Source organism: Cariama cristata, unplaced genomic scaffold, assembly GCF_000690535.1.
Source record: "Cariama cristata isolate BGI_N322 unplaced genomic scaffold, ASM69053v1 scaffold23386, whole genome shotgun sequence".
In the NCBI taxonomy this organism is placed as follows: Eukaryota; Metazoa; Chordata; class Aves; order Cariamiformes; family Cariamidae; genus Cariama; species Cariama cristata.
In genome coordinates, this window is record NW_009624127.1 from 31,725 (window position 1) to 46,689 (window position 14,965).

Here is a 14,965-nt window from a genome sequence, read left to right on the forward strand (position 1 = left end):
CATTTAACCCCCAAAGTAAAATAGCACATCTCTCAGTCTGTGAGGAAATCTGAATAGTGAACACTGGAAGGAACACAGAGCCCAGCTCCAAGCACCCTAGTAAGGAAAGGACTGCATACCCCCTTAGGGACAGGCACAAAACTGCAGCTTGCCTTTTCTGCGTTTTTTGATAAGGCCTTGAGAAACACACCACACTATCTACTCTTCAAAAGTGTTCTTTAATCACAGTAGACATCTCACATTAATGTTCTCTCCACAGACTGAAAAGTTAAAGTAATGCAATTTCACCATAAAAATTTCCATTCGCTACAGTACAACAAGGGGAAAATAATTTAAAAAAACAACTTTAGGAATAGAGCAAACTATGAGTTATTAATTCATTTATTTTATTTTAAGAGTTGATTTTCCATGAAGATACTGAATCTTGACAGATGCAGGACCTTAGAAGTATATAATATACTGCAAATTTTCAGCAAAGTGACCCTTTTAACTTAAATTCTTTATGTACGAGATCTGCAGCAAATCAGAACGCAAATCAAGGCATTTGGTACCAGAAGCTCCACAAAGAAGTAAAACCTAAAACTGTAGTACCAGTTAAGTTCTTTATGAAAGAAGAGCTGGAAACACTCTCCTCGGAAATAGAAAGGGGAAAAAATGACCTTTGTCATCAATAGTGACAAGGTGTGATAATAATTTCATTTAACACGGGAGTAAAATCTACATTCCAGAAATTGTGACATCAAATGGGTCTGACTCTGTGCTTAGTCCTGTGTATCTTTTTCTTTTCAAACATCCTTAAGGGAATCAAAGTACAACATCCATCCCACAACCCGCTGACTCACCGTTTCTGCGCCAAGTGTCTGCAGGCCCGTATAGGTCCTGTCCAACTGCGTAAAACAACACAATATATTTATATTAACCAGGGCAACTCAATACATTAGCTAGAATTTACAATACAATTTGTTTGAAAAGAGTTGAAGCTATGTAAGTTGAGCAGCAGCGCATCCAGTTTTTTGAGGTCACAAGGTCAGAAATCTGGGTACTCTGTTAAGTACCCTCTCTTCTGCAAAAAAGCCAACGATGACCCAAAGCCCACACTAAAGTAGAAAGAAGTAAAAAAGCTGAAGGAAATGAGATTGTTGGGGAAATATTGTTCCAATCCAAGAGGAGTCTTCAAGGAATGTCCTTTTTTATTCCTGATTTCAATGTAAGGAAACAATGACAAAAAAAAAACTCAAAAGAGATTTAAACTGACCAGCACGAAGGCTACATTTACACTATAATTTTTGATTAGATAACTGTTCACACTGAGTATCAGCTGATAAAGAGGCAGAAAATCCCAGAGGCATCTATTAAGATATCTATAGAGAGAAGCTGGGTTTGACAGGCTCGCAGTGCCCCAGAGCTTAGGGGGAGACAGGCTGCCAGCCACAGAGGAGGGCTCAGCTCACTCATATCACCTCTCAGCAGTCACAGGCTCAGTAAGCGAACAGCAAAGATTTGCTGATTTGAGTTCTTGTGTGCCATGGACTGGCTCAGTTTTCTTCTGTAGGATGGGCTTCCTTTGCTGTACAACGTCAATCATTCTGTTACCAGTTTCTCCACAAGTTATAGCTCTCCAAATGTATTTTACTCATCATCTGCATTAAATGTCCCTAAGTTCCAGGGGAACATTTCCAATCTTCTCTACTGTCTATATTTGGGGTTGCAATGAGGTATCTACATTAGCATGAAATTCATTAATGTAGGCAGTTTTTAAATAAAACTAATCATGCTGCTCAAAGAAACATGAAACTAAACCAGCTCAAGACTTAATTCCACTAACACTAGGGACTACTAATTAAAAGGAAAACAGGAGCAATGGCCTAGTTTTCCAGGATTGCTGCATACTATAAATCCTATTCACCTGTCCTGCGACACTCAATGAGTTGAAAAAGAAGGCTCTCTTCAAAAAGGAACAAGGAACTAATGGGGAATCTCAGCCCCTCCCTGTCCACTCTAACAACCAAGACAATCTCTAGCCAACACATGCAAGTGCTGAAGGAACAGAACAGATATAGCAATCACGTTAGCAACAGAAAGACAGTCCTGCAGCACCCTGTCAAGTTAAAGCCAGCAAGACTACGATAAAAATCTCATAGTGCAGGGAAACAACAGGTAAATGCTTTGCTACTCTGAGCTTAATCAGTTGCAGCTTCTGCAAGGCTGGGTTCCTTGGCCACCGCATCAACTCCAACATAGCCAAGGTAACAGGCCTTCCTGGATCTTTGATTCTCCAGCTCAACTATTCATGTCCAGGACACAGACACAACAGAGACAGGCAGAAGAACACACACACACAAGCGAAGCCTCTTCTAGATTATGCAAGAGAGCTCGTTTAATTGCCTTTCTCTCAAATATTTTGCTTTGAAATACCTTCAAATTGTGTATGATATCGATCCTCTTGTTCTGGCTATCCTTGAAGTGTATTTGGACTCTCACAGGAAATTCTCCCCAGCCCCTCCTGGTCAGGTGAAATGGAGGTTCTCTGGAAACAAAAGGTGATTCACATTTTGGATGCAGAAGTGGTATAGCTTTCACCTATCTCTTTTTCAGAAAGCCAAAGACCACTTTTCTAGTTGACGACTACAGCTATCTTCAGGCCTGCTATTTACCACAGAGAGAATGCGATCACAGAAATGAGCATTTTATGGCTTTGGACAGCTGAAGACATGCTTTTATTTTGCACAAGGGGACAGGGAAGAAAACGGTAAAACACTGTTGGATGAGAGGACACAGGAAACAACCGTTTTTTTTTTTTTTTAAAAAATAAAGGCTGTAAAATGCCAAATGAAAAATATTTGTTTCAAAAAAACACAAGTCAGCTCCTAGCACACAGCTGCAAGGCGAGTTTTCAATGCAGCATTTTTCAATCACTTCATGTAACACCAAGAGAACAACACACAGACAACAAGGAAAAGCTAACTCAGCCACTGTCATTCTCCAAGCTGAAAAAGGAGGGTGTATTTATCTCTAACATTTGTTTGTATTTCAGCTTGTTGTTACCGTAAATTTCAAATGTAGTTTTGCAATGAAACAAAATCCAAGAGGTTTAAAGGCTATTTTTAGTCCAGAACATTAATGTTCACTTCAATGATGGAGACTGTGTGACAAGAAATCAATTAACCAGACGGGATTAAAACAGAAGACAAACAGTACTGACATTAGATACTGGAAACTGAGAAAGGCATAAAAAGACAGCAGTCAAGTGTAATGTGGTATGTTATACAAGAAATACAAAGGAGTTTGCTTCTGTCCTGCTAAGGGTTGCCTTCTCGGAAACATTACTGAGTTATACAAACACTTCCCATCTCAGGTAAGTCTTTCTGGAGTTGCCTTTCAGTAGGTTAATTTTGCCAGAATTAAGTTTCTATTCTGTACCTAGGCAGTCTCCCCACCCTCCTCCAGGAGGCAGCTGAACGTCCTGTGGAGAATAATTTCTTTGGGAAGACACAAACTAGTTTGAAGGCATCCTCCCACTGTCTTGTGAAAAGGAGCAAGAATGATAGACTAACATGGCATTTCCCTGCAGCGGTCAACAGAGAACCAACACTGCTCATCTCATTAGGGTCACAGCTTTGAAAACAGGTTTGGGAGAGGACAGAGAAGCTGCCCTGTTTCTGTAGCACCAGCATCATTACACTGATGGCAAATTCCTTGAAGCATGAAACCAACGCCACTGATCTCACTACAGTGCAGAAATATTTGGGAGAGGGATACAATTTTTTGCCCAAATATATCATTAAAACCAGGGGCAAAATAATCTTCTGAGACTCCTCTTTCTTTTCCACATTGGAATGGATAGGGAGTAGAAAACAACTCTTTTAGCAACAGAAGCCTAACCTGCACAGCAGACAGTGTAACATGTACAGGAGATGCACATATTCTCATGAATAACATGAAATGCAACAACTGACTGCTTTTTCTCAGTAGAAAATTCAAAAAAAACCAACCTGTTTGGCACATTTGCTACATAAGAACTAATTTATGTTTACTATTATTTTTGGATTAAGTCAAGCCAAGCCAAAGGTTAAAGACAGACATGGAATACCAAACCAGGAAAAGAAGTTGCTAACTTTCTAAGAAACTTGGCACTGTAAGCCTGGCAAGCATAAAGACTGGAATAATTCCTTATTACCTCACTTCTACCAGGTCATTAGGTTTGTAACTGGGATGCAGGAAGAACCAAACTTTCTTGACAAAATGATTTATGCTAGGTTCTCTCCGAGAGCCTCGGACATACACCATCCATTTATGGGTTGACTGATCATTTTCTTCTCTCTTGTCAGGGGGAATGTACCTGGCAAAGAAATTAAAAAACACAAGATAAAAATCCCAAATATATAAATACAACAAAAAGTATTTCGGGAAAGATTATGCAAAAAAAATTAGGGATGGTAAAATGCCTATGTGAACCTTGCCTCCTGTACAGTTCTGCTCGTTAGTCCTTACCCTGACAGTTCATCCAGAAACACATACAAGTCCCATAACCTACTCTATGCTTCTAACACATTTCCTCTGTTTTAGTGCACAACTGCCATACAAAACTTGTCCATTTAAACATTTGGCTTTTAATTAGAAAGGGTTAATTTTAGCATTCTACCACTGTCAAATCCCTTTCCTCAACTTATTCTGAGATATCAGGAAACAGAACTGCACCAGAACCAACATCAGCAACTCTGCTACCACAAATACAAAAAAAATAACAATTATTCTTATAAATTTTTAAGAAACTTCATAGTCAATACTTGGTTTCAGGTCCAGGCTTAGGTAGATTTTCAAGATGCAATTCTAACACAGTAAGTCTTGTCAGCAAATGTTTGCTACTTTCTATGCAAGAGGAAAAGATTGACTTGAGTAGTGCAAGGGTGGGGAGTTAAAACCTGGAACTGTCCATAGTTTCTTAAAACGAATGCCTTTCTTCACTAACTTCCTCAAAGTTCAAAAGTTATGTACATTTATCTGTCTTAAATTTTTTTTGGGAAAAAAAATATTAAACAAAAACTGTACAAATTAACTTCTTCAGACTATGCTGGACTTGCACAATTCTCCTCATTCTGGTGGTTTATGGGTTTTTTTTTGTTTTGTTTAAAAAACCCACATTGTCCCTATGGACACACTGAATTAGCCATTAGGACAACTTGCTTTTCCAAATTTTTGTGGAAAAACTTGGGATTTCTAACTGGTCAGAAAAGGCTGAAAGACTCTCCTTGAGAGAAACAGATCTTAAAACCTCCTTATACATATATAAAAATAAAACAACTACTAAAACACCTGTTCCTCCCACAAAAACACTCATGCCGACACTTGAGGAGGGTAGCCTTGGGTACAGTGATCATTCAAGGGCAACACCTCATATTGTGACAGCCTATCAATTCTATCTGTTTCCTAATTTTAACCTCCTATTCAATTTAATCCTGAAATAAAGGACCACCCTTCAGACTCTGGATACTAACTTGGAGACGTTGCCAACCACAATCGTTTTCTTCACATAAAGCCGTGAAGTTTCATCATTTGTCAGTCCGGCATTTCGTTGTCCTGGTTTCTGAGAGCTTGAAACACCCGAACTGTCCTGAGGGTAGGGGAAGAAAAAAACCAGGCAAACAAAAAACCAAACATTCCTCTTAAACATCATTTCGTTTGGCACTAGAAAAGTAAGGTGCTGTGAAAAAAAGTAAACCTGCATGGTTAAATGAGGGACCAACAATGAATCATCCCTAAAAATACTTAACTTGCTATCTAGGCACATTTAAGCAACTCAAGCACGCAACAATGATATACTACCTAGCCAAGTGTACACTGCATGGCTTAACTGAGCATATATTATGTGACATCACACGGATGTGAGCCATGGTTTCAGTTTGGGTTTCCAAAGCACTGCCACTGCACTATCTGAAAAAAATCAAGCACTGCTAGAGTGGCATCACGTTGGTCACTATTCAGAAACAAAGCTAAGTCTCCCACAAGTGGCTTCTGAAAATCTAAATCTTTCCCATTTCCAGCCTCTGCTGCTTTGAGGGACTCCAGCGTTGCTTCATGGTAAAGAATCGAGGCTGGGCTTAAGACAAGAATTCAGCTCCAACTGAACAGAGACAGCAGTCAGCCATACTGTGTCACTGGCATTTAGATAAGCCTACAAATCCACTGCAATACCTGCGCATAACAAACCCAGTCTAAGCAACCTTATAACACAACCTCAGCTATTAAGCAGTGGCCAAGACTCCCTGCTAAAACAATGACATGATCACTCACAGTGCCAACACAGGCTGCACCATCATCTGCATGGGAATGAGAGGCTTTTCTACACTTCTGTTGAATAAAGCGGTTGTCCAGGGAATAAGGGACTGCCATCCTCTCGTGAACAACAGAGTTGGTGCTGCAGCTTCCTGGAGCATACTCCACTGAGCACTCGTCAGACGAGGGGAGCAGAGGATTCACTAGGAACCGCTACACCTCCTCTGTTAATTCAGTGATGCCCCAAACTGGAACAAGGAGCCACAGAACACTGGGATGGCTCCTCCTCCTCATCACTCCCTCAGCCACCTCTGGGCCATGGGCTGTGTTGGTCGAAGACATACCAACATGCTATACCCAAGCAATACAACTGCTCCATCAATGCCCCCAGTGCAGAAACAAGTTATACTGCTCTGGTCGTTTACAACGTAGGTGGGTTCACATTATATACTGTATATCTGCCTCCTGCTACAGACTCTAGGCTGGGCTTCAGCAAACTGCAGCCCTGCTATCAAGGGTATCATGGGGCTCAACTGAGGCAGAATCATTGCTCTTTCTGCCACAGGTTATTGCAACTTGTTCAGCTGCAGAATGCAGTCATATGCAATCAGATATACCCATCCCTGGTTTGGGTTAGAGGCTGTACTCCTTTGGCAGGCCTGACAGCTTAAAGGAACTGAAAGGAAGCTAAAGAGTTTCATCTCAGCTACTAAGGCACATTTGACCTGCAGTCAGTGAGAGAGACCCCCTGGTGGGGTAAACTGCAGCTGACAGGTGAAGCATTTCTGTAGCTGCACGGCGAACCATAAAGGGAATGGATCCAGGTCAAAAAGAACCCAGAAGAAAGTATAGGGGAACAATGAAAGAAGGTATTTTTAACCTGGGTCAGTCTGGTTCAGTTAGGCAAACAGCGCTATTAGCAAAACAGCAAGCAGTGCCACCAGGAGAAAAACAACTCAAACTATGCACACAAGCCTTACAAGCTCACACTCCCCGGGTGAGCTAATCCAGCGGTGTCACTTATGCTTTCACCACAGGCTGCTGAGGAGGCCAAACCCCAAACTTCAGTGGTTCAACCACTCGAAGCAATGCAGTCCCCATGAACACCCAGGGCGAGGCAGCAGCATTACTTCTTAAAAACACTGCCAGGAATGACATATCTTGCTCTTCTCTCCAGGCTCTACCCTTCCTGACCTGACTTCCATCTGTACAGCAAAACTCTTTGCTCAGGCTGCGAAACATGTCCTTCCCCAGAGGCTACCAACTGAGAGAGCGCCAGATAGCTGCGCTAACATGAATGCTATCACTGCCTGGCTGACCTCTCTGTTAGGCGAGAGTTAAGAGGAGTTACCCAAGTTACATACACTTCAGTTAGCCTTACAGCAAAGCCAGGCTGAGAGAGTGGGAGCAAGCGATTGGAGAGGATAAGAAACAGATCTTCAGCAAGGTGGGTGAAAACATGAAGAGCTCCTGGTGCCAGCACTGAGTCCAGACAGAGCACACACCTCCAACAACTTGACCACCACTCGAGTTTTACTTTACCCGGCCAGTATTTCTGCTCTGTCTCTGGTCCAGGCTGTTTGTCAGCCGGTCGTCTGCGTCCAAGTTGCCATTGTCTTTGTCCAGGAGAAAGTCATTGTGCTGAGAGAGCGAGTCGCTCTCAGAGTGGTTGGCAGATGGAGTGTCTGAGCCCTGGTTAGCTGGAGATGATGATCTAGAGGGCGATTCCAAGAATTTCTTGATTGAAGGGTGATTAAGAATTGTCGCATCACATGGCCTGGTCCCCTGCAACAAAGAGGTCAGGCAGATCCGGTCACTATTTCCCCGCAGCCCAGATAAAAACAAAGCTGCACCAGAAGAGAAAAAGTCCATGTATGAAGAAACAGCAAATATTTAATCAGCTGCCCTGCAGGAAAAACATATGCCACAGAAGATAAAAGCTTAAAACGGTTCTACAGAAACAGCAACTCAAATTGAATCTGTTCCTTTAGACCTTTTGATCTCAGAAAGCCACTTGGTTTTAGAAAGGAGGGCTGCAGCCTACTCAAATACCTACAATGTCCCATTGAAAATAACATCCTCCCTTCCTGTGCAGACACCTATGGTCTTTTACCACACAGAGAAAGGCCACAGCTGCCCGATTCTTCCAGACAAGCAGGGTACATAAATGCATCAGGCTCTTTAGTTTTGATACTCACTGGCAGTCCTGTCAATGCCTATAAGGCAAGCTACACGTATTAGCACCCTGTCTGCTCCCAAAGCTTAACAGAGGATAAAGAATAATGTGCTTAGGCATGCTTGCAAACTTTCCTCAAAATGGACATCTTAGAGCTAATCTTAGATCCTCCTAAACCTGCAAGGGGGAGGATGGGGCTGAGGAGTGTTTGAATCGCTCTTGTTTTTTTCATTACTGTGACAAAGGCCCTTTTTTCTCTCTTCTCTCCTGTGCTTGCTTTTAACTTCAGAAGTAGCAAGGAAAACATCCATCACTCAAAGCAAGTGTCCCTCAGCCACTTCTCCTCCCAGTCACCAGTCCTCCCTGTCACCTTGGTTTGATGATGAACCAAGTCAGCAGAAACACCCCTCTGCCAGCAGCAGAGCACAGACAGACAGTCTCACTCCAGCTCCTGAAGCCACAGACTCACACTAGAGTTGCACTGACAGCTTTTCTTGCAGGCAGTACCAGCTGAAAGAGGCTTTCTTCTTCCCTGCCCCAGCCACCCAGAACAGCCAGGCTGGCATAATTGTTCATGGGGAACGGGCAGGTCACAAAGGAAAACAAATCAAGAAACTGATTTGGGATTTGTTTGTTTGCTTTTTGTTGTTTTTGTTTGTGTTTTTTTTTTTTTCCTCCTCTGCAGGGTTATTTTTAATCCACAAAAATTCCCTGATCCAAAATTCCACCAACGTGATGGGAGAGGGTGGCATGGGGACAGACACCAGCACTGCTATGGAGCAGCAGAAGTGTCCTTAAGAAGTGGAAGCAGGAGTGGAGTTAAACATTGTCCCACCTTGGACTTTAAAGGTTCATTTGAGAGTTTTCCTTCCAATTGTCCATTAGGTACATGAGCAAAGCAATTACCAGCTCTCAATTACCTGCTTAAGAGAGTGATATCTATATATCCAACTGTAGGGTAACACACACAACATGACCAAAGAAACCCAAAACCCAAACCAAACCACCACCAAGAACCTCTTTTTTTTTTTTAACCTCTAGACAAGTAAAATGACCAACACCTTGTCCACTAATTTGTGGGAAAATGTAATAAACTGTAATCATACGGAATCATAAGCCCCAAAATCCAGCAGTACTGGGTTGAAGAACTGTTTATATTTATGAGAACAGGTCAGGAGTTTGCAAATCATCTTCCTAGAAGTTCTGAATTAAACTATAAAGACTCCCATTCTACCAGAAGCAGAAACAAGACAATTGTACACTGCTGAATCAAACATACATTAACCACACATTAAAAACAGACAACAAAGAAAATTGAAACCAGTAACAATTTCAAAATAAAAATAGAACAGATTTAGCCTGCGTGCAAATCAGGACTTTTAGAAAAAATTAAAAATGCAATTGAAGATACAACTACACTAGCCACAAGCTCATAAAAACTACAGGAAAACTAAACAAAGCAAGGATGCACCAGTAAGTTTTGCGAATACTTTGAAACAATTATAGAAGTTATTTCTGGCAAGTGTGAAAACCAGCAAGGAAAAAACAAACACTCTGCATGGCAGAACAAGTAAAGAACAGGGGACAGTACAGCTCTTGCTGACACATAATGACATTGGATAAGAGCACTTTCAAAGATCAGAGCCTAGCTCACATTTTTCAGCCACCTACACAAAAATCAAGGGGGGAAGAGGGATCTCCAAGCCTTCTAATACTACCATAGTCTTTTCCAACTTCAGTTTCTCAACTCAGGTTCAGTCAGGGAAAACCAAGGTGTTCCTTTTGGTTTTTACCTTACTCCAAGTCTTCTGGTAAACACAATAGGAAAACCAGGAGTAGCAGTGCAAGCAGTTCCTTGAAAGAGAAATTCTCATGGGACTAGAGCAAAACCCAGGTTTGCAGCACCCATCTACAGCTTCCAAAATTCAGCTCAGATCTTTACTGGAAATTAGACCAACTCCCTGAATTGAAAAGATGGTAACTAAATACCTACACCGGTAGTGAACTACATGTCAGTCAGGAGTCTGCCTGAGTCATGAACACCCTGCGATTACCAGCCCATTAAGGGCAGAGTACTCGGAACTGGGGTTTAACTATTAGGATTTGGGTTTTTTTAAATCTCCTTGTGAATTTTTAATCTCTCTGTGGTATCTCCTTATTTACCTCCTGCTTTACTGCTGCCATCAGTCTGTTCACCAAACCATTAACAGACTGGTTGCCACAGCAAAGGGAAGATGATTTCATGGCACTGCCCAAGCCTCAAGAAATCTCGATTTTTTTTTTTTTTTTCCTGAGAAGTTCCAAAACCCATCTGCTTCCACTCTCCTCCTGTGAAACGGTAAAACATGTTCCCCACTTTTCAGGGCTTTGCAAGGATAGACTGTGCAGTGTGTGAGAAGTACGGTGCTCTCATGCAAGAACTGATTTTAAAAAAAAAGCAGAGTATTTCAGAAACCTGAATGAAGGGCTGCTGAACAACTTCTCAACCGCTCCTTGTAGACTCGTCTCTGCCCAGTACCTGAGGCCCAGCTGGTGATGCGCATGTCTCCTCTCCCACTGACATCCCATTTGCAGTTCGTATTCCACCATTTCAGAAAAATCACATCTCAAAACCAAACACCAGCTGACCAGCCAGTGAACTACACATCTTCCTTTGCAAATATTCCCTAAAGTCTTATTATTCCCAAAGTAATTTTTACCTCTCCAGCTTTAAGGAGACCAGCAGATGCGTAATAGTTAGCCACAATACAGGCACGCAGCTTATCCATCATCCTTCTTGCTTCAATCAGGCGCTAGGAAAAGAAGAGGTAACATATAGTAATGGACAACCACTCTCCCCAAACCCCAATACACCAGGATCTTATGTATTTTTAAGAACAAAACCTTTATACCTGATCTATAACTTCAATTTCATGTTCTTTACTCTTCATTTCGACAGCAAACTGCTCTTTTATAATTGTCTCGATCTTCTGCACAGCAACATCTCGAGCTGTACAAGGCCACACATGGAAAATAAAGAAGAAGGAACTATTTGTATTTCTATTTTTGAGGCTCTATTTGAAAACATAAAGATCAGAAATCATTATGGAGTGAGAAATGAAGGGATAATAAGTTCAGCACACACACAAAAAAAAGGGGAGGATCATTCTTCTGCAAAAGAAAGTAATTTGTCTTAACAAAAACCACATGTATCTTCAAAAATTGGCTTATGTGGAGAGCTATTTTTTCCTTTTTAGGTCTAAGATGACAAATAACAGAAGATGGGAAGAACAGGACCAGTTTGTTTACTTCTGTCTCAGCAAAGCTGTAAACAGTAAAAGGAAAACTCAAGTGTGCTACGGCCAAGTGCAGTTACTGCTGCGACTGCACAGGAGTATGCTGGAACACTATGTACGGTTTTCTGCTCTCTTTGGCCCAATCCATATCCAGGAAATTTGCACCACATCATGCAGCAGTAATAAGACAAACTAATACTTTATATGTTCAGCACTGGCATGAAGTGCAGCTTGCTCTGGAGTGCCTACAAGCCTTTCATTACCCACAAAGGAAACTACATTACTGAAAGCTGCTGTACCTCTTACAAAATCCTCTTCCAGCACGGCAGTCAAAAAATTTTAGAAAAAAATATTGACCTTGGTGGAAAGTATGTAGTTTAATATTTCAAACTGTGAGAATACCTCACGGCAAATTAGCGTCTAAGAACTAAATTGGCATCTTACTGTTTTTCTAGAACATGTATAAACATAGGAAGAACAATTCTTTTTGCTCTACACCTACTATTGACATTCCTTTAAGTCACCTCCATTATATCAAGAGGGCTGAAACAGCACCTGTTTTTATCAAGTTCTAAGCAAGAGCTTGGAAAAGCAGAAATTGTACTTCTAGAAGAAAGCCTGGAAAAGGTTCTCCAGCCTGTGTTGGAAATACAGCGACCCCACTGCAAAGCAGATCAGAGGAACAGCCTGGGTTCCTCTGAAAAAAAAATCTCACATTATTTCTACGTGGAATAGGAGGCAACAGCATCAAGACTTTGTTTTGAACTTCAGAGGAAGCATTTGTTTTACTTAAGGGTACATATCTGTTTGAAGAGGTTCCTAATATCCCAACAGAAAGAGTAAAGAAATCAGAAGCAAGTCAAAACTTCGCTGGTACGTTCCAGCTAGCATACATAACTTTGCTGTCTGATCAGGTACCTACAACAGGAGTAAGGCAAGTGATGCTTCTATATGCAACAGGGGTATCCTAAATATTTTTACTTATTTCCAGATATCCAAATATATATTTTTTTTTTTTCTAGGAACAAAAATAGTTCAAGCCTACATTAAAACACAATTATGGTTGGATCTATGTGAGTAATGTAAAATCAAAAAAACAGAGGGATATAATTTTCCTCCAGCCCTGAACACCATGGCTAGGAAATTCACATGTAGGCCTACACTTAAAATAAACTTAAACCTAAACAGATTTAAGATATGAGATGTACAGTTCAGATGGGGACAACGGCATCTCTTCCCAAGACCGATGCCATGCAACACCACCACTGTAACAAGTAACGCACTTTAGGATTTGTGGTTGTATTAGAGGCTTTTAAGAACCTTTATTTTCGTATTTTTTCCAGCATCAACCACAGTCCCTAACTAAGATTGTGTTAGCAAAATTTGAATATTTAAGGAATTCTTGTATTGACAGTTGGAGATCTTCCACAAGAGGAAGAAAGAAGCCAAAGTGGAGGAATCACCTGAACAGAAAGTTCACTTTGGCAAGGACAGTTTTCCAAGGCCCTGAGAATTATTAAGACCTTCTGAAAAGTTGCTTCAGACGTGGTTTAAAAACCTGCTTGCAGTCCCTGGGACACTCCAGCACAGAGGGTGATGACTTCTGGCATGCAGGCAGGGCAGGCAGCTGCGAGCGGTGACACTCTTCTACCACGGTCAGCTCCAGCACAGCTCCACTGTCAGGGCCCCCAGTCGACCTGGCAGACAGGGCTTGTCCAGCAACACATTCGACCCAGAGTTCAGCCTCCTCAGACTTGTCCAGCTGTACACCATCCTCCAAAACATCACCCGCAAAGCCATCGTCTGTCCCTCTCCAATTGGAAGCTCCGGTATCCTGCTCGGTTCCTGGATCTTCTTCAGATCCCACCGCCAGCTTCGGTTTTCTCACCTCCCTGTTCATCAGCTCCTCCCATCACGATCCTCTCACTAGCTGTGCTATGCCAAAAAATCACTAGCCTACTCCCTGTCCCAGGGGCAAGAAGCTCTACTCTCATTTGCCCAGAGATGACTGCAACCTGTCCCAGGCACCCTGCCAACAGGCTGGCTCCCAAAGCAAGCATATCCAAGCGTGCCAAATGCAAACCTACTCATCCAGCTATTCTCTGCACTATACTTCTTTAACCACCTTTCATTCAGTCGGGTAGCTGCTCCTCCTCCTTCCTTGCATCTTTCAAAACCTCTTCCTTCTCCCTAACTCACCCCTTCTACACTGTTCCATTTCACTTTATCTGCCTACTCTTGCAAACATTTGTCATTTTCCAAGAGCCAGACTACCTACCGCAGCATCGTGGATTTTTTTTTTATGACTACTGCAGGGTCAAGGATTTCTTCCCCCCCGCCCCATGCTGTGCTGTGACCCGTATCCCCCCAAAGCGTAAACAAACTGCCAATCTTTCAGGAAGCAGACTTCAGCTGCAACACAGATGCATGGGCTGCAGCACACCTCAGCACGGGTAACTGCTGGGAAGACGCACTGGCAAATACTCCAGTAAGCAACAGGCACCAAAGCACACGGCTGGGGACCTGACGAACTCATGCTCTAGCTACTATAATTCACCAGTCTGCATCCTCGCACCTTACTTATGGTTCAGCTGGCAGGTAGGAATGACTCCACGTACAACAATCACATCTTCGTTTGGCTGTACAGCAGTATCATGACCTCCTTTGCTCAATTTCTGCCCTTTGACCCCTTAGCTCCTACCCTAGTCCTTTCCTGACCTGTCTGCAGGCAGCGTGCACATCCACAGCATTTCTAATTCCACCCGGGAGACCCCTTCAGTTCAGACAACTCCTACCTGACTGCTCGGCTGCTTTGTGACGCTTGTTGGGATGCGTGATGGTGATCTCCTCATAGTCGGGGTCCTTCTCTGCGATCACTCTCTTGATCCCAGACATATTCTCGCCACTACTCCACTGAGAGGAAAATGAAAAGCGTTAACATCACCCACAGCGACCTTCTGGGCAGGCTTCAACCTCCCACCGTGGAGAGGCCCGCGATGCACCTCCCAGAAGAGCTGGAACACCTCCTTCCCCAGTTGCTACAGATTAACCCCCAGCTGCAAAGCTCAGCGCTGGTCCTGTTCTCTACGGTCCAGGAGCTTCAACGGCCTCCTGCCCTGCGAAGCCCACCACAGGCCACGTGCACACAGCCCCGGCGGTGCCGCAGTGGCAAACCACTGCCCACGGAGGCAGAGGCCCCTGTGCCCTGCTGCCAGCCGGGTCCGCGCCGGGGCCTGAGAGG

At 42.8% G+C, this 14,965-nt stretch overlaps 1 protein-coding gene across 1 annotated transcript in view; it reads right to left on the reverse strand.

Moving 5' to 3' along the window:
* Nucleotides 1-14,619, reverse strand: part of YEATS2 (YEATS domain containing 2) — a gene marked incomplete at its 3' end in the record, with an annotated part of 45,787 nt that extends 31,168 nt beyond the window's left edge. Inside the window, exons 1-8 of the mRNA XM_009703061.1 lie at nt 14,520-14,619; nt 11,341-11,438; nt 11,149-11,241; nt 7,816-8,058; nt 5,496-5,611; nt 4,178-4,339; nt 2,416-2,527; nt 843-887 (exon numbers count right to left, since the gene is read on the reverse strand). Of these exons, the coding sequence (XP_009701363.1) occupies nt 843-887; nt 2,416-2,527; nt 4,178-4,339; nt 5,496-5,611; nt 7,816-8,058; nt 11,149-11,241; nt 11,341-11,438; nt 14,520-14,619 (969 nt within the window). The remainder of the gene's footprint in view (nt 1-842; nt 888-2,415; nt 2,528-4,177; nt 4,340-5,495; nt 5,612-7,815; nt 8,059-11,148; nt 11,242-11,340; nt 11,439-14,519) is intronic.
* Nucleotides 14,620-14,965: the final 346 nt, after the last annotated feature.